General features: G+C 40.1%; 1 protein-coding gene and 1 long non-coding RNA gene across 9 annotated transcripts in view; one reads left to right on the top strand and one right to left on the bottom strand.

The window, feature by feature from the left end:
• Nucleotides 1-27,871, top strand: part of nol4lb (nucleolar protein 4-like b) — a 366,154-nt gene that overhangs the window by 94,993 nt on the left and 243,290 nt on the right. For all 5 annotated transcript variants that reach the window (XM_072556794.1, XM_072556795.1, XM_072556790.1 and 2 more), the window contains 2 exons: nucleotides 6,553-6,664; nucleotides 6,773-6,882. In XM_072556794.1, coding sequence (XP_072412895.1) covers nucleotides 6,553-6,664; nucleotides 6,773-6,882 — 222 coding nt within the window. The remainder of the gene's footprint in view (nucleotides 1-6,552; nucleotides 6,665-6,772; nucleotides 6,883-27,871) is intronic.
• LOC140463091 (uncharacterized) lies at nucleotides 71-27,818 on the bottom strand. Of its 4 annotated transcripts, XR_011954609.1 has the most exons (3): nucleotides 27,579-27,818; nucleotides 2,304-2,390; nucleotides 71-1,525 (listed from the first exon to the last, which is right to left on the bottom strand). It is a non-coding gene; the product is annotated as an uncharacterized lncRNA (long non-coding RNA). The 4 variants fall into 4 exon arrangements; XR_011954607.1 differs by lacking the exon at nucleotides 2,304-2,390; XR_011954610.1 differs by lacking the exons at nucleotides 2,304-2,390; nucleotides 27,579-27,818 and adding an exon at nucleotides 8,328-8,618.

Below are 27,871 nucleotides of genomic sequence, written 5' to 3'. Positions count from 1 at the left end.
ATATGAAAAGTGGTGTAACCTGCTTCTCAGCAACTTCTAGTGATTAAATAAAATAAATCCCTGACACCCATTTTAAAATCAATAAATAACAATTTATTTATCTAACTCTGACAGTGAAGAAATGAACTAAACTAGTAACACACCAAATAAATCCCTTCCATCTACTAACTAATCCTGAATTAAGCAAGATTCTAATGGTAGGTTGCTTCAATAACTACAAGTCTCACTCATACACAAAAGAAAAATAGAATTTAGTCTTGAAATTATAGCCAGGTTACATGTCTTCTGGAATTTTCAGTGCCTTCTTCCATTGTTTTTCTGTCAAGTGTGCCTCCTCTGATTCTTCTGTCAGCAATGCAGTTTTCCGTTGTTTCTTCATAGTTAGTACCATTATTTGGATGATGCTTTCTCTAATACTTAGATGACTGTAAGAGTCAATTTCTCTCTTGACAGCTGAGAGCTGTTAACTCTGGATGGCACTGGAATCTTTGACCAACTGTCTCCTTTTTTATACCTTTGATGACAAATCAATTTCTTACAGTAGCATTGGTCCTTTGTTGTCAAAACCATCAGATTTAAATTTAAAGGTGTTTGGAATCTATGGGCCTGATTCACATTGATTGGCTAAATTCAAAAGACTATTATCTTGGTAAAAATGCTACTTGGCATGCTAACTGAATGGTCTTTCAATACAAATGTTTTAATTTGGGTACTCTCTGTGCATCTGCAAATGGTCCAGCTGCTGCTGCTCACCGAAATTTTAAATCTTTAAGCCCTGAAATAACACAATCTTTTAAAGGGTCCATGCCATGCTGCTGCCATGCCAACCTCCCTCCCACCCCCCAGCATTTTACAAACACCACATTCTAATTTCCTTCTTGCCAATTCACAATTACTCCACCCAACTTTGCAACAATATGTGCGGTTTGGTCCATAAACTGAAGGCTGTCAAGAGCTGTGGAGCAGTAGAAACAGTGTGAAACATTGCTCCTTTCTTTTTCCACTATGCTAATATTTCAATCAGTTCTGAAATTAAAAGGTTGCAGCAACACGAAACACATTTGAATCACACTAAACCACACTGTAAACAGAACAATCATATATTCTACTGCATGGAGCACAAATTTTGCTTTTTTTATATAACACTTATAACAGAGTAAAATGTGCTAAGCTTCCCTTGTTATATGCCTTACAGAAAAAAAGGTACACTACAATAAACATCTCACTACATCAATGCATATAGTATAAATCCTGGGTTGGAAAAGAGGTCCACAAGAATCTATATCCTGTTACAAAATAGTCCTTTATGAAGCTGGCAGCAAAGCAGTCACATTGTTCTTTGCATCAACTCATCACTTGCACATCCAACTTTTGCAGGCCCTGCATCATTATCCTGTGTTTCACTGTATGCTTTCATATCTATATCACTATATATTTTTGTCTATATCTGAAACAATACTTGCCTTAAAAGGGAATAATTATTGCTTTTCAGATGCATGTTGCTGACTACATAGTTCCTCGTGATCTGTGAAAAAGGAAAATGTAAAGTACATTGATAACATTCTCCACTTGCATTTGTATTACCATTGCAAACCTGTTAAGTACAGATGCATTAATGTAACATTTGTTTTCTTGAAAATTAATGGTCGCTTCTGGAAGGGTGCACTGTTATGACCCTTATACAGTTTGCAGATTTAGTTATGAAAATAAGTGTGGTTAGAATAGGTTGACCTAACACTTGAGAAACTTCTTTCAGACTTCCTAATAGCAGCAGAGTGTAAGTCAGAGTTCTTCAATATTTTCCACACATTATTATAACTTGATAACCTGAGTGTTAATCTGATTTTCTTATTTCATAATTGATGTGATAACTATACTATTAAAAGAAGATTCTCAACTTGGATTATAAATTATTGGTGCATCAGAAATCTCTAACATCTATATGCAAATAAGTTAAAGCTATGCATTTTTATATTAAGATACCTGCTTTCTTACAAATTATGTGGTTAATCAAAGCATTAATTTTATTATTTTTTAAAATCCTGTCATGGGATGGAGATGTCTTCAGAAAGGCCAATAGTTGTTGCCCATCCCTAACTACCCTTGAGGTTATTTGTACAATGAAAGAAACAAATAAGTCAGTTTTTACACATCAACTTATGATGATTCAGTTTCTTGATAGAACAATCAGAGCTAGTATTTAACTTTCAGGTTTTTATATAAATTGACAATAAAAAGAATCTATCTTTTTGCAGTACATTTTCTTCAAACTCAAGATTTCTGTAAATATAATGAACACTAACATTGAAATAAAAACAAAGAACTGCGGATACTGTAAACCAGAAACAAAAACAGAAGTTGCTGGAAAAGCCCAGGAGGTCTCGCAGCATCTGTGAAGAGAAATCACAGAGTTAACGTTTCGGGTCTGATGATGCTTTCTCACAACTGCAACGTTAATACAAACGTTGAAATAATTGGATCCTATATAAAATGTTTGCTTAGTTGAAACAACATTTAATCAATATCTATCAATGAAAGTAACAATGCTATTTAGCATTCATTTTTATTAATCATTTGGTTCTGAACTTAACAAATGAGAACTTGTTTTATATATCAGTAAAACAAAAGCATAACCTTTGAAGATTATCAGCATGTATATGGCTTAAAGTAGTTGATTTAAAGATGACAATGACTGCATTTGTTCTGAATGGAAGATTTGAAACAGTCTTCAAATTCCAGATCAGTGTCAAGCAAAGCTGTTCCAGAGCCCTATAATATTTAAAACTCACCTAAAATATTAACTGTTCTCTGAGCAGTCTGTGGAGAGAAAGCAGAGTTAATGTTGTGGGTATAGTAATCCTTTCTTTAGAATGCATTCTCAGTTCTAAAGAAGAGTCACTGGACCCAAAATGTCAACTCTGCTTTCTCTCAACAGATGCCAGACCTGCTGAATTTTTCTAGAGATGTAAAGTCTAATTGTTGGTATCTAAATTTTCAAATCAGCTGGTCATTGTAAGCCTTTTAATGTTTAGGATTTTTGTCTCCACGTGTAAATTATTTACATGGTTACAAGAATGCTAAGGTCAAGGCTTTGGTTATGCTTTGTCATTTTAAACACAGGAGATTTATGATTGATGCCAAGTCTGATGTTGGACAGGACTAGATTCTCCAAATAAATTGCTTTTGAAACACTGAAATCTAAATGAATCTTTCATTTGCTGAGGGCAAACAAGCAGAACTTTAATGTTTTGATAGGTAGGGCTATTTTTCTTTCTACATACTCAAACATTCTATTTTACTACATTTCATTATGCAAATACAGTTAAATGACCCTTATTATGAAGAGCATGTGGTGCATAAAATATTGCTTTGCACTGGTCGGTTTGTATTCTTATTCATGCATTGTAACTTTATTTCCCCCACACAGAGATTAGGAAATACTTGCCATGGGAAACAATGAAGGAAATCAAGTGGTCTTTTAAAAAAATGTCCAGAAATAATTGCCCAGACTTTCCAGTGATCAGACAGTCGTTTTAGCAGAAAAGTGTACTTGGGCAAGGGGACCCTGAGGAATCCCCAGCACAGCAAACTCCAAGGGAATTGCCTTGGAAACTGAGGATTCTATTCGGCTATTTCCCGATGCCTAGAACCCTTTGAAAAAAATTCAATGTAAAATCAGGGAATTCTGCTGCAGGTAAGTAAGTAGTCTCCTAGGAAAAGGTAGACGATTTAAAAAGCTTGTCTAACCCTTCAGTGAGTATTAAACTGACCCCCAAGTCACTACACTTCTTCTAGACCCTTTGTATTCCCCAGACACGATTACTACCGCCCCCACCCCCGTACCCTCAGGACACAACAAACTCCTCCCTGAGTTTCTCTTCCCCTGCTGTTGGACCGAAACCCATCACGGAGGACCCGATTCACGTTCCCCCGCCCTATGATGCTGGCCCTTTGATTCAGAATATGGCAAATGGCTGCTGTGAAAAAGGCAGAGTGGTTTACCTTCCAACTGTTAGTCTGCGCCATAAGGGACCTCTGGATTTGTATTTCTGGAGGAGCCCTGATCGGAAACTTATGTCAGAAATTGGGAACTCTTCCGCTATATGAAAAAAGAACAGAGTGGCAATCTACGTCTGATCTCCACTCCTCGGGAAATCTGGCTCACGACAAATTGTTTAACAAAGTTTAAACATTTTGGTTTTCAATTGTTAAATGCTTGTTAATTATATCTTGATGTATCGTTGAAATAAAAACTGTATTTAAAAGATCTCAAATTTATCTAGGGAAGATTTTGGAATGTCGATGTGCTGTTATCGTGATGCAAACCAAAATGTTACGCGTGCCATTGCAATTACTAGTTTATGATGTTGAAATCAGGTTTATAAGTCTGCTGCAAAAGCACAAATCAAGTTCTTTATGTGGGATGAGGCGAGTTCCAATTAAGGAGAATAACTCTCCAGTTGTAAAATCAATAAAATGCTGCATAGCTGTACTAGAATTATCGAGTTCAGTGCTAGCAATAATGGGGAAAAGTCATTCATGAACTCTACAAACGGATTGAAACTTTGCCACCATTTGTCAGATGAGCATCAGGGCAGAGTTCCACTCTGCTACATAATTTATTTGTTCAAATTATTTTGATATTGTTAAATGGTTCTCTCCATGAAATGTCACTCTCTCGTTCCCATGTCCAACCTTTTTAATCTCCAAAATCCTTAAATTTATTATCTCCTGTAAATCTAGAAACTTCACACTTGAAACCCTCTGATCATATTTTTGACTGCACCTGCCACATTTCTTTAAAGGGCTCGTGAAAGTCATAAATATCAAAATAATATGACCACATGGTCTCTCCTTAACCTTCTCCACCTGCCTGCCACATTTAAAATGTTGACCATACTATTCTCTTTCCGTGCCTGTTCCATATCATTCAATAGGGTGGAACTGCTCTCCTGGTTCTATTGTTACCTTTTTGATCAAAGTTAGTGGATCAAGTGCAGTGGCTTCTTTTTGCACTCCTGCGTAGTCAGTTGCCTTTGGTGTCCCCTGAGGATCTATCTTTGCCGCTTTCATATTTCTGATCTACATGCTATCCTTTGGTGATATCACCCAAAAACAGACCACCAGTTTCACAGTGTGTACTGACAAAACCTGGCTCTGCCTCACCGCCACCTCTCTCCAATCCATCATTGCCAATAAATAGGAAGATTGCTCAATGTATTTTACATCTGACATCCAATCCTGGATGAACAGAAAACTCCTCCAATGTAATATTGAAATAAATTGTCTTTGGTGCAAACTCCATTCCCTAGATATCAGCTCCAGCTCTCACTATCACTAAGCAGCAGACTTTCATCTGCACAACATTAGACACACCCCTGCCACAGGCTATCTGCTGCTTATCCATTCCTTTGTTACCCTCTTGACCTTCCACATGCTAGCTTCTATAAATTTAAAATCATCTAAATCTTTACTGCCCATGTCTTTATTTGTACCAAGACCCATTCCCATCAACTGTGAGTCCAGTGACCCTTCAGTAGAACACCCGCTGAGTTTCTCCAGCACTTTTTGTTTTTGTCACGTAACTTCATAGTCATAGACTCATATAGCACAGAAACAGACACAATGTTCCAACTTGTCCATACTGACCAGAAATCACAATCAGACCTAGTACTATTTGCCAGCATTTGGCCCATATCTCTCTAAATGCTTCATAATCATATGTCCATCTAGATGCCTTTTAAATGTTGTAATTGTACTTGCCTCCAAAACTTCCTCTGGCAGCTCGTTCCATTAACACACAATCCTCTGTGTGAAGAAGTTCCCCCTCAGGTCCTTTTAAAATCTTTCCCCTCTCACTTTAAAGGTATACCCTCTAGTGTTGGTCTCCCCCACACTAGGAAAAGGACCTTGGCTATTCACCCTATTCATGATTTTTGCTGTTTGAAAATATGATAAACATAAAATATAAAATGTACAGATCGTGCATTTGAAGTAGCCAATTACTTTGCTTTCAATAAACATCACTTTCACTCATAATATTTTGTGAAGTTGAAATTATTTATCATTTCATAGTTTTTTTTCAGTATTCTGCTTCAGTTCTCAAACATTATTGGAATTGGCATCAACAAAGCAATATTTTCAACCAAGTTTCTACGAACAATGAACAAAATTATTTTAAACCTTGCAATAATCATGTAAGAATATCTGCAACTCAGCTATAATTGCTTATATTTAAAGTGATTTCACTGAGTGAACCTGAACAATAAATCATATGGTGTAGTAATAAATTGTTTAAATCATTCCAAGATGTATTTGGTTTCTGTAGCAACCAGTGAAATCTTTAACTGCAGCAACAATTTTATTTTAATCTACAAACACTAACACCCAATGGTTACACAGACCTAGTGTTGAAATGGCAGGTGTTTAATAAGCGTGAAGAAAGGTTCCTTGTCTGTCCAGCACTATTTTATGCCTTCAATTACAGATTGCCTTTGTAAATCAAATAGTAGTTTCATTCTAACTAAAATATTCTCCATTTCTCAAAACCAGATTGCTGAGACATATGCATTTCTCCCAAGAGAAGCAGTGACCAGGTTTTTGATGAGCTGCACAGAATGTCAAAAACGAATGCACATAAACCCGAATGGTGTGGACTCAAAAGGTAAATGCTGGATATTTATTGAACATTTTTTTTAATGGAATAGTTAACTTTCTTTCTGCCATGTGTAAAAGATAAATAATAATGCAGTTTATTTTATACATTTTTCAGAAAATGAAAGACCTTCCTCACTGGCTGGCGTGATAGATTATAATATGCCCATTACTGCCACATACTTGAAGCAGATGAAACTCCAGTTTATGAGTACACCTCATCACCTGGTAAGTTTGACAAATAATGATGACAATTCATACTACTTTTAGTTATATTAATAATTTAAATGGTTTAATTGAAAAACATCCATTTAATACAACGTTTTATAATTACCTTGGATAAATTTGAAATATTGTCACAAAGAACCGTCTATGGTTTCTTTGGGCCAATTAAAAACTACGTGCCTGCATAATTTTGTATGGAAAGTATGCCAAAATGGTTTACATTCATGTTTTCTTTGTTGAGTGAATAACATATTTACAGACAGGATTAAACAATTACACTTTTACTGTTTTAGCATTTTATTGATTGCTGTGATGATTTAAAAAAAATAAATAATATTTAATTTACCAGTCCATTGTATTAAAAATAAACATGGAAAACTGGAAAGCCTTTCTTGTATTAGTATGACAAAAAAAATGCATAAACATTTTTTCCACTAGTAGGAAAGTCTAGGAACTGAGACCACAGCCTCAGTCAGAGTGAAGGGATGACTCTTTAGAATAGCGATGAGGAAGAATTAATTCAGCTGGAGAGTGGTGAATGTGTGGAATTCATTGTCACAGAAGGATATGAATGCCAACAGATTCAATGTATTTAAGACAGAGATAGATATATTCTTGATTAGTAAGCGGATCCAAGGTTCCAGGAAGAAGGCAGAGAATGATGTTGAAAAACATATCAGCCATGATCAAATGGTGGAGCAGACTTGATGATGTGAATGGCCTAATTCTGCTCCTATATCTTATGGCCTGATGACTGGTCTTCCTCTTTTGTTTTGTTCTTGCTATACAACTATTGCCCAATTTCAAATGTAATATTCCCAGAGGCCTGGGAGCAGGTCAAAGGGGTAAAGGGAAATATAGAGGAGCTTTAAGCCAGGAGCAAATAAGTTATGTCATAGAAGAGGCAAGAAATATTAAAAACAAAATACACTTGTATGTTTATCTAATAAAGTTCATGTTTCATAGCAGCTGAATAACAAGGTATTTTTGCATTTTCACACGGTATAGTTTGAGATAAGTTATTTATTATATATAAAATCAGGTAGTTGTTTGAGTCAAGCTTGCCCTCTTGTGTTTAAGATTTGTAATTAGTGCATTTATTTTAAAACAATATACATTTCAATTGTTCATAGAAATTTTTACACTTATTTCTTGATAATTTTGGCAAATTTCTGCTTGAAATGTATTTTAAAAAGTTGTGAAATACAATGCACATCTCAATGCTGTCAGTTGAAGTCACTTAACCAGAATTTCAAACAAAATTAAATAATTGTACAACAATGATTACCTTGGCAATTTTTAGACAGCTTTACAATCTTTTCTAAAGTGGTTCGTGATTCCTATGGCCTCAGCAGCACACAAAGTCACTATATTTGCTATTATTATGGAAGTTAAGGCATAATTCAATTGATAAAATAACAAAGAACATTTGGAAGAACATGACATACCTCTATATACAGTAAGTCCCTATTTTCAGTTGTCTCATTTTGCAGCATTTTCCTGTCACATTGCAGATATAATAGGAAAGGATCAATGTGTACACTTAACATTGGAACTTTTGCTTGATCATTATTTAACACCAGGGCTGACTTTGTTTTGGAATGGGCTTTTGTGCTGCCTCAAACACACGCAAAAGCTTGATTCTCTTAATAATCTCTTGCCTGGCCAATTTTCTTTCTCCCTTTTCTTTCATCCTGACCATCCCACACCCCCCTGCTTGATAGTTATATTACGATCAATGTACGATCATGTCTAGGAAGCAAAAGAAACAGAAATAAAGCTAGAATTAAAAACAAGTGATATGAGAGAAAGAAACAACTAAAGATGTATTAAAATTTAATAATAACTAAATTCTAATAAATTCAATTTAAAATGGAGACTCTCCACACTTATGAAATTAAAGTTTGAAACTATATATTGTATGTATCTATGTCATTAAAAATTCACTTCTATCTTAATGTATCATTTTAACTTATTTTGGGTGTATTTACTTGTTACATTCTGCAATTTCATGTCCTTTGTGTTTATGGAAACGTATCAATGGTTCAGTTAGTTCAGTTGGTTGGAGGGCTGTATAGTGATGCCAACAGCACACGTTCAATAGGACTGAGATGAGGAGAAATTTCTTCACTCAGAGGATTGCGAATTTTTGAAATTCAGTACTCTGGAGAATTTCGTTGAGTTCAGTAATTGAATACATTAAAGATAGAGATCAATAGATTTACAGATATTAAAAACAGTAAATGATATGGGGCTTGTGTAGAAAATGGCAATGAGGTAGACCCAAGTTTATCTCAGCTAGAATGGAAACCAAACCCTGTTAAGGGTGTTAATCAGATCCATGTGCTAGCTTTCTAGCTAACTAAACTAACTTGCACCCAATTATCAAGCAAACTTATTAAAGTATACAATGGAACAGTTACCAATGAAACTCGATGCAAATTCAAGAAACATCGCTTTATCTTTTATTACTCTATAGCCTTCTGGGCTCAATATTGAGTTCAACAACTTTATATTGCAACATCTGCCTCCATCTTGTTCTATGTTTTCTTCTGGCTTATTTATTTCTTTATCCCTTCATGCTGTATTCATGTATTTTATATGGCTTCTATATACAGATTCTGGATACAACTTTTATTTCTTTACTATATCATTACCATTCTCTGACTGTAACATCGTGAAGTTTTTCATTAGTTAATGTTTCAGCACCTCCACCCGAACAGACTTGTATTTTTCTTCTATTTTCTCCCACCTTATACTAACTTAACATCTCTTATGTTTCTGTCTGTCTTCAGTTTTGGTGAAAAATCATTAATTTGAAATGTTAGTTCAGTTTCTCTTTACGGACGTTGCTTGATCTGCTCAGTATTTTCAGCATTTTTTTTTTGTTTTTATTTCAGCATATGTATCTTGTAATGACCACTGACCCAGATGCAGTACAGTAAGGGAAATTTGGAATGTCTTTAAAATGTCTGTGGAATTTGTAATTATTTGTGAGAACTCTTGAGAAGGATCAGTGCATGTATCAATTTTAAAGGGATTAATTATAATTTTCTTGGATAATTAATACTTACCCTTACAACCTGGATCTGGAAGCAGAACCAAAGAAAGTTAACATGCAAAAACCATGTGTCTGGCAAACATAAACAGAAGCTGCACACAGAAAAGAAAGCTACAAGCAGAGAAGCTAGGGCAGAGGACGGGGAAGCAGGAAATGGTGAAAGCTATCAATCCAAAATGCAGACATTGAAGAGAAAGTAGTCAGAGACAGAAAGAGGAGCACAGAATGTTCCTATGTTTTTGTGTTTGGTCAAGAAGAAGACATGATCTGTTCAAAGTAGTGTGCAACTGGCAAAAAACGAATAAAACTTTGATAGCTTCATGAATAGCGCAGAAATGCAAATGTGTGTGCTTGCCTGGCCAGAAAGTGAACATAACTGTTATTAGTTTAAAAAAAAATCTTTGGAACATTGCACTATAAGGATTGAAATAACCTGAAAAATATTAGGTTTATAGAACTGTATCTCTCTGATGATAATTGTGTCCATGTAAATGAAAAAGTGAACAAAGGACCCTTTACCTACCCTGCATGAATAAAGAAAACACAAAAGAGAAACTATTTAGCTCATAAAGCTCCATTTCTGTGGAAGTAGCAGGAGCAAATCCTGGAGTTGAGTCCAGCAAGGGGAAGCGAGTCCTGGAGCGGAGGTCTACAAGAAGAAGCTGGTCCCCGTGCAGAGGCTGGCACAGGGAAGAGAGTGACAGAGAAACTTGAAGCAGCTGAGAGCTGGTGCAGAGTGCACTGGAGGCTTGGAGCGAAGCAGGAATGGGCTGGGGTCTGGCGCAGGCAGTCAGACCATGTGTGGAAGCCCCTGTAATGTTTATTTGTGATTTGTTTATCTGACAGTAGTACCTATTCCTATAACAATGTCTTATTTCTAACTTATACGATGAATCATTGTAAAGTAATGAAACTATTTTTCTTTTTTATTCCTCTTTTTGTGTCCAAGATTTGTACCTAGGTACTTGTACCTAGGATGGCCACAGCAGGTGAAATTGTAAAACTTTTCACTGTCCTCCTGTACTTTTGTACTTGAGTGCACGTGACAATAAGGGATATTCTAGGATGTAGGTTTGCTTGCTGAGCTGTAGGTTTGATATCCAGACGTTTCGTTACCTGGCTAGGTAACATCATCAGTGGCGACCTCCAAGTGAAGCGAAGCTGTTGTTTCCTGCTTTCTATTTATATCTTTCTCCTGGATGGGGTTCCTGGGGTTTGTGGTGATGTCATTTCCTGTTCGTTTTCTGAGGGATTGATAGATGGCATCTAGGTCTATGTGTTTTGATTATGGCGTTGTGGTTGGAGCGCCAGGCCTCTAGGAATACTCTGGCATGCCTTTGTTCAGCGTGTCCCAGGATAGATGTGTTGTCCCAGTCGAAATGGTGGTTTTTTTTCATCCGTGTGTAGGGCTACGAGGAAGAGAGGGTCGTGTCTTTTTGTGGCTAGCTGGTGTTCGTGTATCCTGATGGCTAACTTTCTTCCTGTTTGTCCTACGTAGTGTTTGTGGCAGTCCTTGCAAGGAATTTTGTAGGTGACATTGGTTTTGTCCATGGGATGTACTGGGTCTTTTAAGTTTGTTAGTTACAATGCGCAGTGCGCAAAAAATACAATGCGCAGATTCCTCAAGAACAAACCACGACAAGCAGACCAAACACAGCCAGAAACCCTAACCACTTTTCCATACATCAAAGAAGTTTCAGAAATGACAGCCAGACTACTAAGACCCCTCTGAATCATAGTAGCACACAAACCCACCAACACTCTCAAACAAAAACTAACAAACTTAAAAGACCCAGTACATCCCATGGACAAAACCAACGTCATCTACAAAATTCCTTGCAAAGACTGCCACAAACACTACATAGGACAAACAGGAAGAAAGTTAGCCACCAGGATACACGAACACCAGCTAGCCACAAAATGACACAACCCTCTCTCAGTGTAGCCCTACACACGGATGAAAAAAGCCACCATTTCGACTGGGACAACACATCTATCCGGGGACAGGCTAAGCAAAGGCATGCCAGAGAATTCCTAGAGGCCTGGCACTCCAACCACGACGCCATAAACATAGACCTAGATGCCATCTATCAACCCCTCAGAAAACAAACAGGAAATGATATCACCACAAACCCAGGAACCCCATCTAGGAGAAAGATATAAATAGAAAACAGGAGACAACAGCTTCGCTTCACTCTGAGGTCGCCACTGATGATGTTACCTAGCCAGGTAACAAAACGCCTGGAAATCAAACCTACAGCTCAGCGAGCAAACCTACACACTAAATCTCAACCTGAGCTACAAACCTTCACAAACCTTGCAAAGGATATTCTAATTCTAATGTACTTGGGAGTTTCATGTGATGTACCTTTGTTCCAGCAAAAACTCTCCCAGTAAGATGGCAGTGGAGTAGGGTTTCTGAGCCCACAGCTCACCCACTCGGTCTGCTTTTCCTTTTGTTCTTTTTTCTCCTCTTCTATGTTTAATCTTTTATTTTATTTACTTCTCTGTTGAAGAACTTGGTTGTGGTGACAGCATCAACTGTGGTCAGTAAGTGAGCCCTGCACGGACTCATTACTGTGGACGAGGTGAGTTTGAGATCCTGGCAGCTTTTATATCAACGAGGCAGTCCTAGTGCTGAATCATGGCTGCTGTGGTGGAGGCGGGTGTGAATTCCTAGTGGCATCCATCTCCAGCTCAGATTCATGGAGGTGGTGGCAGAGGTGAGTTTGGGCCCAGTATGGAACCCGGTGGTATTGGCGAGGTAGGCCTGAAGCAAACTCTTTGTGTCAGTGGAGGAGAGTTTGGGCTGGAGCAGTACCTGGTGGCATTGGTGGCGTCTGCATTGGCAAGGTCCAGCGAGGACTCATAGTGGCAATGGCATCAGTGGAGGTGAGATGGTGCTGAAGACACAACTTGCATTCCAATGAAATCATCATGGCAAAAGGGGGCTTGTGCCTGGCCACCAGGCCCATGGCCCATCGTGGAGCATTTAATAAGGAGGAGCATTTAATAAGAAAGATGAACACTTTTATTTTTCTGCCTTTATATTCTATGTTTTGATTTATTTTTCTGTATTTTAAGATGGCACTAGAGAGTGACTACACTTCACAACATTTTTCACTGTATTTTGTGACAAAATACGCAAGATAATAAATAAATCAAATCAATTATACCAATCTACCTTTCTATTTAAAATATATTTTGCCTGTTAATTCATGTTTGATTTGTACTGGTGCTGATTTGTGTTAAAGTCTACAATACAAAGAACCCTGTTGGTAATTTCTACATATGCAGGTCATTCAGTAAATTTGAATATTTTGATTTACGCGATAAGTTTATCCTGTGTGAAATGTAACAAAAATTGGGGTTAGATCTGGGATATGAACCCAGAGATTGAAGTTCAAGAAATTTTTCAGAATTTAAACAAGATTTCACATTTGGTGTTGCTATATTGAACTAGGAAATTGACATGAATATCTTTGAAACTCAAGCCTTTGCTGAAAGGAAAGTTCTGACTCAGAGTTGTGAATAGTTGCAAAAAGATGATTCACAGGCTGTAGTAGAGCTCGTGGGGATTAATGTGTGATTGGGGGCTAAAAGGGTCTGTATCCTTGAAGTCTTGGTAGGTATTTGAAGTTCGAGGAGGAAAGGATCAAATCTGTCAGTGCCCAACTGCAACTGGCCAGAATTAAAAAGGGTAAAACTAAGCAAGCTTAACTTAGAGAGAAATTATCAAGAGAGGAAACATGTCAAAATGGAACGTTAGTTCGGATTTCACAAACTTAAGGTACTGAGGGGATATGAAGCTTCCTCAAAGAGAAATTTTCTTAATTTTGATTTAATTAGCAACTTCTACTACCTCATTTTAGTGAGAATGGACTGGGAATATACTGTGTCCTTCAAGAAATTCACCACAAATCTGAATTTGTGTAAAGAACAGTGGGCTATGCTTCGATAAATTATTTTAGAAAGGAAGGCTTTGGATTTATCTCAGCAGAGCACTTGTGTGATTATGTGAAAGTAAAAACTGCAGTACCGAATGCATCTGAGTTGATGCCAGAGGCCCACAGACAGAAATTTAGAAGCTTGATAAAGAGAACATGTCTGACCCATTTTGCTTCTGAAAGAGGGTCATATCAGGTTTGAATGGTTAACTCTGTTCTTCTCACCACAGATGCTCCTGAGTTTCTCCAGCATTTTCTATGTTTGTTTCAGACTTTCAACATCCATAGTATTTTGTTTTTACTTGATGACTTTACTTACATGCTTTACTGCTGATTTCTGTGACACTGGCAAACTTTCAGTTTTCTTATAACTTTCCCCTGACTGTAGTAGAAATGTGGATTACAGAATGATTACCATGGCTTCTATTGATTAGATTTCTTTTCAGGCAAATGATCTGCATGACACTAATAGCATTTCCCTTCGGTCTTCAGTAGATATATTAGTGTGTTTTGTCTCTTTACACCAGCTGCAATCACATACTTCTCTTTTCCATCTTGTCCACCTATCACAAGGATCTCCTGATTAGCAGTGATCGCTCCAAATGTCCTGTCTTGTGTTATTATGACTCACTTTGTGTTGATTTTCTATTGATTTGATACTAATGACAGTCTTAAACAAATGAAACCTTTGGAGCAGTTCTGAACACTAACTCATAACATGAGCAACCTGTTGTAGATTGTGGGGTTATTTTGAAAGAAACATAAAAATGTTGAGCCTATTGATCATAGGAATCATTACCTAGCTTAACACATTGCAAACGTATTTGCAACGTGTCTTCAGAATCTGTATACTTGTAGCATTCAGTGCTAGATTATATGGGGACTGACTTCATTCCTAGAAATATTTTCAACATTTCTGACAAACAGTGGATCACTGTCAGGCACCATCACCTCTGGCAACCCACAAGTAGGAAGTCAACTTTTCAAATTTGCAAAAGTTTTTTCACTTGTGGTATAAACTCAGCATTTATCCACCTGCTGTACATATCCACCAAAATAAGGAATTCTGTCATCTATTTCAAAGAAATCAACAAATACTTATTTGCATGATTTCCTTGTGTTGGACCAATGAACTTTGGATGCATTATTTCTCATTCTAGAGACATACTTTTCAATAATTCTTCAATATCTCTGCCTAATTTTGGATACCAAAACCAGTTTCTTGCTACCACTTTCATACAGACAATCCCTGTGTGCTTTTGATGTTGTTTCCCCAACAATCTTTCACTAGAATTTGGTGGAATACTATAAATAAACCCCAGCGGTTACAGCATTGATAAACACCATTCATTTCTATGTGTGAGATAGTGCTGTTGTTTCTCATCACGCTGTTCAGGCCATCCATTCATGAAATAATTGAGCATTTCACTGAGCACTACATCCCTGGGACCTTCTTAACTAATTTCTCTGGAAAACAATGGCATGTCATTTATATATGGAAAGTAATGTACGAGTTACAAGCTAAGAACGAATCAGTCTTCATAGAAAATCTCAAGTGCATCCACATTATAATGACCTACCGACTAAATTTCTGATTATTAACATTGTACCAAGGAGTCATTAAAATCAAATCCACTTCTGAAGTCATGTTACTGCGAGATCGTAGCCTGTCTTTGAACCAAATATGAATTTAAGGACTTGGTGGTTAATTAACAAAGTGAATTTTCTATCATACAGGTAGTTGAAGAATTTTGTAATACCACCTGAATGCGGCACAGTGGCTCAGTGATTAGCACTGCTACCTCATAGCACCAGGGACCCAGGTTTGATTCCACCTTCAGATGACTGTGTGAAGTTTGCACATTCTCCCCATATCTGCAGGAACTTCCTCTGGATTTTTCCCACAAAGTGAAATTAGGTGGATTGGCCATGCTAAATTGCCCGTACTATTCAGGGATGTACACGTTGGGTGGATTAGCCTTGGGGAATGCAGGGTTACAGAGATAGGAAGAAAACTGGGTCTGGGTCTGGGTCTGGGTGGAATGCTCTTCAGAGGGTCAGTATGGCCTGCTTCAATACTGTAGGGATTTTATGTTCTGTGATGATTATGTTTCTGTCTCACCTTGAGTGACATCACTCTGGCTTCATTGATGAACGTGAAGCAGAAACAACAGGTCTTTCAATCCACACAATCTTCTATTACGATCTTGAATAACATAGGGGAGTGGTGATGGCCTAGTGGTATCACTGTTGGACTGTTAGTCCAGAGATCTAGGTAATGTTATAGGGACCTGGATTCAAATCCCGCCATGGTGATGGTAGAATTTGAATTTAATAAAAAAAAACTCTGGACTTAAGAGCTTAATGATGACCATGAAACCATTGTTGATTGTCAGAATGACCTTTAGAGAAGGAAATTGTCATCCTTACCTGGTCTGGCCCACATGTGACTCCAGATCCACAGCAATATGGTTGACTCTTAACAATTAAGGATGGGCAATAAATGCTGGCTCAGCCTAATCAGTCCTTGCCTTTCCAAATTTGTGTAAATCCTGTCCTTCAGGATTCCCTCCAAAAACTTGCCCACCACTGACATCAGGCTCACCAGTCTATAGTTCCCCAGATTGTCGTTACCACCTTTCTGAAATAATGATACCATGTTAACCAACCTTACCTGTGACTATCAATGATACAAATTTCTCAGCAAGGGACCCAGCAATTACTTCCCTAGCTTCCCACAGAGTTCTAGGGTACACCTGATCAGGTTTTGGCGATTTATCCACCTTTATGCATTTCAAGACTTCCAGCACCACCTCCTCTGTCATATGGACATTTTTCAAGATGTCACATAAATGCAAGGTGCTGCATTTTGGGAAAGCAAAGCTTAGCAGGACTTATACACTTAATGGTAAGGTCCTAGGGAGTGCTTTTGAACAAAGAGACCTTGGAGTGCAGGTTCATAACTCCTTGAAAGCAGAGTCACAGGTAGATAGGATAGTGAAGAACGTGTTTGGTGTGCTTTCTTTTATTGGTCAGAATATTGAGTCCAGGGGTTGGGAGATCATGTTGTGTCTGTACAGGACATTGGTTAGGCCATTGTTGGAATATTGCATGCAATTCTGGTCTCTTTCCTCTTGGAAAGATGTTGTGAAACTTGAAAGGGTTCAGAAAAGATTTACAAGGATATTGCCAGGTTGGGGGATTTGAGCTGTAGGGAGAGGCCGAACAGGCTGGGGCTGTTTTCTCTGGAGCATTGGAGGTTGAAGGGTGACCATATAGAGGTTTACAAAATCATGAGGGGCATGGATAGGATAAATAGTCAAAGTCTTTTCCTTGGGGTGGGGGAGTCCAGAACTAGAGGGCATAGGTTTAGGGTGAGAGGGAAAAGATATAAAAGAGACCTAAGGGGCAACTTTCTCACACAGAGGATGGTATTGCAACATTTAAGAGGCATTTGGATGGGTATATGAATAGGAAGGGTTTGGAGGGATATGGGCCAGGTGCTGGCAGGTGGGACAGAATTGGGTTGGGATATCTGATTGGCATGGACGGGTTGGACCGAAGGGTCGGTTTCCATGCTGTACATCTCTATGACCCTATTTCCCCACATTCTATATCTTCCAGATCATTCTCCACAGTAAACACTGATGCAAAACACTCATTTAGTATCTCCCGCGGCTCCACACAAAGGCTGTCTTGTTGATCTTTGAGGGGCCCTATTTGTTCCCTAGTTATCCTTTTGTCCTTAATGTATTTGTAAAAACCCTTTAGATACTCCTTAACCCTATATGCCAAAGCTATCTCATGTCCCCTTTTTCCCCTGCTGATTTCCCTCTTGAGTGTACTCCTACTGTCTTTATACTCTTCCAAGGATTCACCTAATCTCTCCTGTCTATACCTGACATATGCTTCCTTCTTTTTCTTAAGCAAACCTTCAATTTCTCTAGTTATCCAGCATTCCCTACACCTGTCATCCTTTCCTTTCATCCGAACAGGAATATACTATCACTAGACTCTCGTTATCTCACTTGTGAAGGCTTCTCATTTTCCAGCTGTCCCTTTACCTGGGAACATCTGCCCCCAATCAGCTTTTGAAAGTTCTTGCCTAAAACCGTCAAAATTAGCCTTCCTCCAATTTAGAACTTCAACTTTTAGATCTGCTCTATCCTTTTCCATCACTATTTTAAAACTACTTGAAATATGGTCGCTGGCCCCAAAGTGCTACCCCACTGACACCTCAGTCACCTGCCCTGCCTTATTTCCCAAGACTAGGTCAAGTTTAGCACCTTCTCTAGTAGGTACATCCACATACTGAATTAGAAAATTTTCTTGTATACACTTAACAAATTCCTTTCCATTTAAATCCTTAACACTATGGCAGTCCCAGTCTATGTTTGGAAAGTTAAAATTCCCTACAATAACCACCCTATTTTTCTTACAGATAACTGAAATCTCCTTACAAATTTGTTTCTCAATTTCCCTCTGACTATTCGGGGGTCTATAATACAATCCCAGTAAGGTGATCATCACTTACTTATTTCTCATTCCCACCCAAATAACTTCCCTGGATGTATTTCTGGGAATATCCTCCCTAAATACAGCTGTAATGCTACCTCGTATCAAAAATGTGGCTCCCCCTCCTCTCTTGCCTCCCTTTCTATCCCTCCCGTAACATTTGCATCCTGGGACATAAAGCTGCCAGTCCTATCCATCCCTGGGCCATGTTTCTGTAATTGCTTTGATATCCCAGTCCCATGTTCCTAACCATGCTCTGAGTTCATCTGTCTTCCCTGCAAGACCCTTTGCATTGAAGTAAATGCAGTTTAATTTATCAGTCCTACCTTGTTCTCTACTTTGTTCCTGTCTGCCCTGACTGTTTGACTCGCTTCTTTTCTCAACTGTTCCAGTGTAGGATTGATCTCTTTCCTCATTACTTCCCTGCCCCCTGACCCATGGTCCACCCCCACCACGCCCACCCCCCAAATAGCTTAAATCCTCCTGAGCAGCTCTAGCAAATCTCCCTGCAGGTATATTGGTCTCCTTCCAATTCAGGTGCAATCCATCCTTCTTGTACAGGTCGCTTCTACCCCAGAAGAGATGCCAATGATCCAAAAGTGTGAATTGTTCTCCCATACACCAGCTCCACAGCCATGCATTCATCTGCTCTATCCTCCTATTCCTACCCTTACTAGCTTCTAGCACCAGGAGTTACCCAGATATTACTACCATCAAGGACCTCCTTTTTAAATTCCTGCCTAACTTTCTATATTCTCCCTTCAGAATCTCATCCTTTTCCCTTCCCATGTCTAAGGTTCCAATGTGTACAATGACCTCCTGCTGGTCCCTCTCCCCTTTGAGAACATTCTGCACCCTCTCTGAGATATCCTTGATTCTGGCACCAGGGAGGCAACACACCATTCTAAATTTTCGCTGTATTCATGGCTTTGTGCATGGGAAATCATGTCTCACGAACCTGATTGAGTTTTTTGAAAAAGTAACAGAGGATCGGTGAGGGCAGAGCGGTGGACGTGATCTATTATCAGTAAGGCATTTGACAATGTTCCCCGTGGGAGACTGGTTAGCAAGGTTGGATCTCATGGAATATGGGGAGAACTAGCCATTTGGATACAGAACTGGATCAAAGGTAGAAGACAGAGGGTGGTGGTGGAGGGTTGTTTTTCAGACTGGAGGCCTGTGACCAGTGGTGTGCCACAAGGATCGGCGCTGGATCCACTACTTTTCATCATTTATATAAATGATTTGGATAAGAACTTAGGAGATATAGTTAGTAAGTTTTCAATGACACCAAAATTGAAAGTGTAGTGGACAGCGAGGAAGTTTACTTCAGATTACTGTGGGATCTTGATCAAATGGGCCAATGGGCTGAGGTGTGGCAGATGGAGTTTAATTTAGATAAATGTGAGGTGCTGCATTTGGGAAAGCAAATCTTAGCAGGACTTATACACTTAATGGTAAGGTCTTAGGGAGCATTGCCTAACGAAGGGACCTTGGAGTGCAAGTTCAGAGCTCCTTGAAAGTAGATTCACAGGTAGGTGGGATAGTGAAGAAGGTGTTTGCTATGCTTTCCTTTATTGGTCAGAGCATTGAGTATAGGAGTTAGGAGGTTATGTTGTGGCTGTACGACGTTAGTTCAGTCACTTTTGGAATACTGCATGCAATTCTGGTCTCCTTCCTATTGGAAGGATGTTGTGAAACTTGAAAGGGTTCAGAAAAGATTTACAAGGATGTTGCCAGGGTTGGAGGATTTGAGCTATGGGGAGAGGTCGAATAGGCTGTTTTCCCTGGACCGTCGAAGGCTATGGAGTGACCTCATAGGCTTTATAAAATCATAAGGGGCATGGATAGTATAAATAGACAAAGTATGTTCTCTGGGATTGGGGAGTCCAGAATTGGAAGGCATAGGTTTAGGGTGAGAGGGGAAAGATATAAAAGGGATCTAAGGGGCAACTTTTCCATGCAAAGAGTGGTGCGTGTTTGGAATGAGCTGCCGGAGGAAGTGATGAAGGCTGGTACAATTGCAACATTTAAAAGGCATTTGGATGGGCATATGAATAGGAAGGTTTTAGAGAGATATGGGCCAAGTGCTGGCAAGTGGGACTACATTAGGTTAAGATATCTGATCGGCATGGACTAGGGTTTGTTTTCGTGATGTACATCTCTATGACTCTGTGACCCTATGATGCTTTCATCCTGTAAATGAAAAAACACAACTCCAGTGGTGAGATATCTCACACTAAAACCAGTTATTTCTTGGGATCAGAGTGCTATCGTTAGTCAGTATTTTCTTCACATTTAAATGCCTTTTGGCAGTCTAGAGGCACATCCAAGCTATTTCATCTTTGAACAGTTGGTACAGTATGTTAGCTAAGTCCGGTTGAAGTTAAGATGAAATCAAATCATCCCTGTGAATGTTGTAATTTATTCTTTAGTCACCAGTCTCTTTGCTTTCAAAGTAGACTCATCTTTATCCTGTGTTAGATGGATATCTTCATCTATTTGGTGAGGAGGTCATACTTTTGAAGCTGATTTTGCATTATACTCATGGATTTCACTCCCTTCCCTTATTGTCATTTCTCTGTGGTGTTTTGGAATAGAAAAGACTCTCACTCTCTGTTTACTTGGTCACACTGTTGCAAATGTCGGTAAGGGGTAGATGCAGGGGTATGGGTGGGTTGCGCTTCGGCGGGGCAGTGTGGACTTGTTGGGCCGAAGGGCCTGTTTCCACACTGTAAGTAATCTAATCTAATCTAATCTAATCTAAAAACCACTGTTCACAACTCTCAACTGAACTGCAATCATACTTTAAGGTTCTTATGGCACAGTGGTAACATCCCTATCTCTGAACCAGAAGGACTCAATATAGAAAGATGTAGGCAAAGGGGTTCAAGCTGAATTGAAAGTGGCTGCTAATGAAATCAATGCAGCATTCAGCCAAGTATTGCATCAAGGTGACTGAGTAAAATTGAAGTTAGTGGGAATAAGGAGGAAAGCTCTCCAAAGCCTGGAGCCATATTTAAAATATGGGAAGATGGTTGTGGTTGCTGGAAGCCTATCACTTGAGCCGAAAGACATTGCTCAGGAGGTCGTCAGAACAATGTCCTAGGCCTATTCATTTTTAACTGTTTCACCAATGAACTTCCTTCCATCATATGGGAATGTGCAGCAATTATTGCAAAGTGTTCAGTTTCATTCAGCATTTCTCAAATAATAAAGCATTTCTGCATGCAGCAGGACCAGGACTACATTTACGCTTGGGCTATTAAGTGGCACATAAAATTGACACCACATAAATGCCAGGTGCCAATCATTTTCAAGAGGGAACCTTGAAAGACAAGGAGTCAAGGGTTCTGGGGTGCAGATAGAAAATGTAGATGACACCACAACAAGATCAGTTGTGGTGGAATAGATTTGTGAAATCGAATGGTGGAATAGATTTGAAAATTCAAATAGTCTAGTCCTGCTCCAAAGTTCTGTATTCCTAACAGGCTCACTTTAACATTCAACAACATTATGGTAATTGAATTCTCTACAGTCACATCCTCGGGATCACCATTCAGCACACACTCAACTGGACCAGGCAAGACATGTGACTATGAGAGTTGAAAAGTGTGGCGCTGGAAAAGCACAGCAGGTCAGGCAACATCCAAAGTTCAGGAAAATCAATGTTTCGGGCATAAGCCCTGTATCAGGATTGTGGGGGGGAGGGGGGAGGGGACTGAGAGATAAATGGGGGGGGGGGGTTGTGGGCTTGGGACTGGGGGAAGTTAGCTGGGAGGGCGATAGGTATATTGCAGGTGGGGGGGGGGTGATGGTGATAGGTCGGAGTAGAGTGGACAGGTGGGAAGAAAGATGGACAGGTAGGACAGTTCAAGAGGGCGGTTCCAAGTTGGAGGATTGGATCTGGGATGAGATGGTGGGAGGGGAGTTGACGAAACTGGTGAATCGTTGTTGCTGCCATGTGGTTGGAGTGTCCTAAGGTGGAAGATGAGGCGTTCTTCCTCCAGGTGTCGAGTAGCTAGATTTTGGCGGTGGAAGAGGCCCAGGATTTGGATGTCCTTGGCGGAATGGGAAGGGGAGTTGAAGTGTTCAGCCACAGGGTGGTGGGGTTGCTTGGTGAATGTGTCCCGGAGATGTTCTCAGAAACGTTCCGCGTGTTGGCATCCTATCTTCCCAATGTAGAGGAGGCCACATCAAGAGCAATGGACACAGTAGATGAGGTGTTTGCACGTGCAGGAAAATCTCTGCCAGATGTGGAAGGTTTCTTTGGGCCCTTGGATGGAGCTGTGGGCTTAGGCTTTACCAAGGGAAGGTGCCGGGAGTAGAGGGTGGGTTGGTGGGGGGGTGGGGGCGTGGACCTAACAAGGGAGTAACATAGGGGCTCTGTGAAATGCTGATAGGGGCGGGGAGGGAAATATGTCTCTCATGGTGGGGTCTGACTGTAGGTGGCAGAAATGGCAGAGGATGATGTGCTGTATCTGGAGATTGGTGGGGTGGAAGTTGAGGACTCAGGGGATTCTATCCTTGTCAGGGCAGAGGAGACAACCTGGGGGGTGCAGTGAGAGAGAGAGACTCACTGCGAGTCAAAGGATACGGCAGGATATAGATCAGTTCCAGTTATGGACGGAGAAATGGCAGATGGAGTTTAATCCGGGTAAGTGTGAAGTCATAGAAGTTTCGCACAGAAACAGACCCTTCGGTCCACTTGTCCATGCCAACCCATATATACTAAATTAATCCAGTTCCATTTGCCAGCACTTGGCCTATATACCTCTAAACCCTTCCTATTCTTGTACCTATCCAGACGCCTCTTAAAAGGTTGTAATGGTATCAGCCTCCACCACCTTCACTGGCTGCTCATTCCATACATGCACCACCCTCTGCATGAAAATGTTGCCCCTCAGGTCCTTTTTAAATCTTTCCTGTCTCACCTATGCCCTTTCATTTTAGACTCCCCTACCTTGATGAAAATATCTTGACTATTTACCCGATATTTTATAAACCTCTGTAAAGATACGCCTCAGCTTCTGACACTCCAGGGAAAATAATCCCAGTTTATTCAGCCTCTTCCTATAGCTCAAACACTTCAACTATGGCAACATCCTTGTAAATCTTTTCTGCACCCTTTCATGTTTCACAGCATCTTTCCTATGGCAGGGAGACCAAACTGAATGCAGTATTCCAAAAGTGGCCTAACCAATGTCATGAGGTAAAAACAATGACTGCAGATGCTGGAAAGCAAATACTGGATTAGTGGAGCTGGAAGAGCACAGCAGTTCAGGCAGCATCCAACGAGCAGCGAAATCGACGTTTTGGGCAGGGCATCAATGTGGACTTCAACAGCTTCCTCATTTCCCCTTCCCCCACCTCATCCTAGTTTCAAACTTCCAGCTCAGCACTGTCTCCTTGACTTGTCCGGACTTGTCGAACCTGCCTATCTCCTTTTCCACCTATCCACTCTACCCTCTCCTCCTTGACCTATCACCTTCATCTCCTCCCCCACTCACCCATTGTACTCTATGCTACTCTCTCCCCACCCCCACCCTCCTCTAGCTTATCTCTCCATGCTTCAGGCTCACTGCCTTTATTCCTGATGAAGGGCTTTTGCCCGAAACGTCGATTTCGCTGCTCGTTGGATGCTGCCTGAACTGCTGTGCTCTTCCAGCACCACTAATCCAGTATAACCAATGTCATGTACAGCCGCAACATGACCTCCCAACTCCTAAACTCAATACACTGACCAATAAAGGCAAACACCTTCTTCACTACCCTGTGGGCGGCACGGTGGCACAGTGGTTAGCACTGCTGCCTCACAGCGCCGGAGACCCGGGTTCATTTCCCGCCTCAGGCGACTAACTGTGTGGAGTTTGCACGTTCTCCCCGTGTCTGCGTGGGTTTCCTCCGGGTGCTCCGGTTTCCTCCCACAGTCACAAAGATGTGCAGGTCAGGTGAATTGGCTATGCTAAATTGCCCGTAGTGTTAGGTAAGGGGTAGATGTAGATGTAGGGGTATGGGTGGGTTACGCTTCGGCGGGGCGGTGTGGACTTGTTGGGCCGAAGGGCCTGTTTCCACACTGTAAGTAATCTAATCTAATCTGTCTATCTGCGACTCCTCTTTCAATGAACTATGAACCAGCAATCCAAGGTCTCTTTGTTCAGGAACACTTGCCTTACCCTGCCATTAAGTGTACAAGTCCTGCCCTGATTTGCCTTTCCAAAATGCAGCACCTCACATTTGTCTCAATTAAACTCCCATCTGCCACTACTCAGCCCATTTGCTCATCTGATCAAGATCCCGCTGTAATCTGAGCTAACCCTCTTTGCTGCATTACACCACCAATTTTGCTGTCATCTGCAAACTTACTAACCATACCTCTTATATTCTTATCCAACTCATTTATATAAATGACAAAAAGCAGTGGACCCGATGCCAATTCATGTGGCACATCATTGGTCACAGGCTTCCTGTCTGAAAAGCAACCCTACACCACCACCTTGTGTCTCCTACCTTCGAGCTAATCTTGTGTCCAATGGCTAGCCCTCCCTGTATTCTATGTGATCTAACCTTGCTAACCAGTCTACCATGCAGAACCTTGTCGAACGCCTTGGTGAAGTGCATGCAGACAATGTCTACGACTCTGCCCTCATCAATCAACTTCGTCACTTCTTCAAAAACTCAATCAAGTTAGTGGGACATGATTTCCAATGCACAAAGCCATGTCGGCTATCCCCAATAAGTCCTTGCCTTTCCAAATACATGTAAATTCTATCCTTCATAATCCCCTCCAACAACTTGCTCACCACTGATGTCAGACTCATCAGATTATAGTTCCCTCACTTTTCCTTACCATCCTTTTTAAATAATGGCACCATGTTATCCAACCTCCAATCTTCTAGCATCTCACCTGTGCCTATCGATGATACAAATATCTCTGCAAGGACCCCAGCAATCACTTCCCTAGCTCCCCATAAATTCTAGCAAACACCTGATCAGGTCCAGGGAGTTATCCACTTTTATGCATTTTCTGGACTTCAAGAAGGCATGAAAGGCTAGTGAAATGACAGTCTCATGTCAAATGTAATTTAATGCACAGAAGTATGAGCTGATACATTTTAGTAAGAAAAATACGAGGGCATGTGAAATAAAAGATACATTTCTAAAAGACTGCAGAAGGAGAGGAGCCCAAGGGTCTGTGTGCACAAATCATTGAGGATGGAAGGACACATTAAGAATGTTATTAATAAAGTATAAGGAATCCATAAGATCATAAGAAACAGGAACAGGAGTAGGCTGTTTGGCCTATCAGGTCTGCTCTGCTTTTCAGCAGAACCTTAGCTGATCTGACATTTTTCATGTTTGTTTTCCTGAAATCCTTGATTCCCTTACTGAACAAGGACTCTACCTCCACAGCTGTCTGTGGCAATGAGTTCTAAAGACTCTCAATCCTTTGAGAGAACAAATTCCTCTTCATCTCAGTCTTAAATTGGCACCCCTTAAATGACGAGACTATGCCCTTTTGTCCTAATCTCTCCCCTGAGGGGAAACATCCTCTCAGTATTTATCCTGTCAAGCCCCTTAAGAATTAAATGTTTCTCAATGAGATCACCCCTTATTCTTCGAAATTCCACTGAATAGAGTCCCAAACCTTATGCTTAACTTTTACACATAAGACGATACCTTCATTCCAGGGATCATCCTCGTGAACCTTCTCTGAACTGCTGCCAATGAGATAATAACTTGCCCTTAAATAAGGGGATCAAAACTGCTCACAGTAGTCCACTCGTAAACACTGAACTTTACTAGTAGGGTGTAGAATACAAAGGCAAGGAATTATGATGAACCTTTTATAATACAGTTTAGGTCTCAATTGGAATATTGTGTCCATTTCTGGGTATCACCCTTCAGAAAGAATGAGGAGAGGGAGTGTGGAAAGGTTTATCATAATAAAATAAATAAATAAAGAACTTCTGTTGTATGGATAGACAAGAGAAAGTGGGCATCCAAACCAAGTGGGGCCTGGACAGAGAGTCAAGAATCAGATTTGAAATATATGGTAAACGATTCAAAGAAGACAATTTTTTTTATAGAGTATATGGTTAAGATGTGGACTGTACTGCCTGAGAGCTTGGTAGAGGAACATTCAATCATAATGTTCAAAACAAAATTGATAAAGATCTGAAAAGTAAAACAAAATTGCCTCAGGTAAGGACAGCGAAATGGGACTAGTGGAATTGCAGTTGAAAAGAGCAAGGTAGCACAGTCGTGGTTGGCCAGATGGCCTTTTGTGTTGTTATCATTCTATAATAACTTTATGTTTATAATGTATTGAACTGTATTACTTTCATGCTGGAAGAAATTTTATCCCCCAAAATAACATGTTACTGTTAAATGTGCATATTAAGTTTTAAATTATCAGCCTTTTTTCTTTCCTTGCAACTTTTTTATGTTGCCACATTACTGAATTTTTAATGTAAGTGAAAAAGCTCTTGTAGAAAAGTAAAAATGTCTGTACAGTACTTTGAAAACAGTAAACTTGATTGTTGTTGGTGTACATTTTTCTATATGCCAAACATCAAATGTAAACTAATTTCACACATCTAACCATTTTTAATGAGTTTGCCTGGTTCTACTCCTAACTTTTCTTCTGTAAATCCTTCTGCCTATGGTTAAACAATATTACGATATAAACTATATTTTATTGTGTACAACCAATATGAAAGCTACAATCAGAAAATAGGGTTTTTGGAAAATAGGGTTTTGGAAACTGCAGAAAATTTGCTGTTTTGCCTAGTTTAGATACATTAATTCAGACTGTACATAGCAAAAATAGCAAATTTCATTTTGAGAAGAAAAGCATTAAAGTAACAACTTCGTCTGGCATCGTACCCTAAAGACACGTATAAAAAAAAGTGAGATGATTTTGTTTTACTTTTTTTTTAGTGGTGGTGGTGATGGAAGTCCTGGGGAGGGGCCCCAAGGCAAGCCCCAGGCAGCAACAGGGAGGCAGGCCCCAAGCAGCAACAGGAACAGTCCTCGCACAGTCACAGAAATGGTCCAATTTCTCCAGAAGGGAAGGAAACACTCGAGTGGATGATTTTGTTTTAATTCCCCATTGATCTTTGCCCATTGGTTCTGACCTGCCCCTAATCCTTTATTGCCTGCTGGAGACTTACCTGCTTCCCGTCCCTGTGCGGCCGAGTGGCAGGTCAACCAATCCCTGACAATTCGACGGTCCACCCTCTTCCACCGGTTGCTAAGGCCGAGCTCCCCATCTCGAGTTGCTATGGGCGCGGCCCCTCCTCCGGTTGCTAAGGGCTATGCCCCGCCCCTCTCCGGGCTGCCCCTTGCTCCGAGACCGCCAGACTGCGAGCTATGGTGGCCAGTGGCTGCCAAATGAGCCGCGCCGTACGGCTGAGTGCGTGACGTCAACGCCCGCCTTCATCCCAATCCCCATCCCCATCTGTCA

The sequence above is a fragment of the Chiloscyllium punctatum genome, chromosome 37 (genome assembly GCF_047496795.1).
Source record: "Chiloscyllium punctatum isolate Juve2018m chromosome 37, sChiPun1.3, whole genome shotgun sequence".
NCBI lineage: Eukaryota > Metazoa > Chordata > Chondrichthyes > Orectolobiformes > Hemiscylliidae > Chiloscyllium > Chiloscyllium punctatum.
Note: the sequence above shows the minus strand (reverse complement) of the source record. Positions and strands in the feature narration are given on the sequence as shown.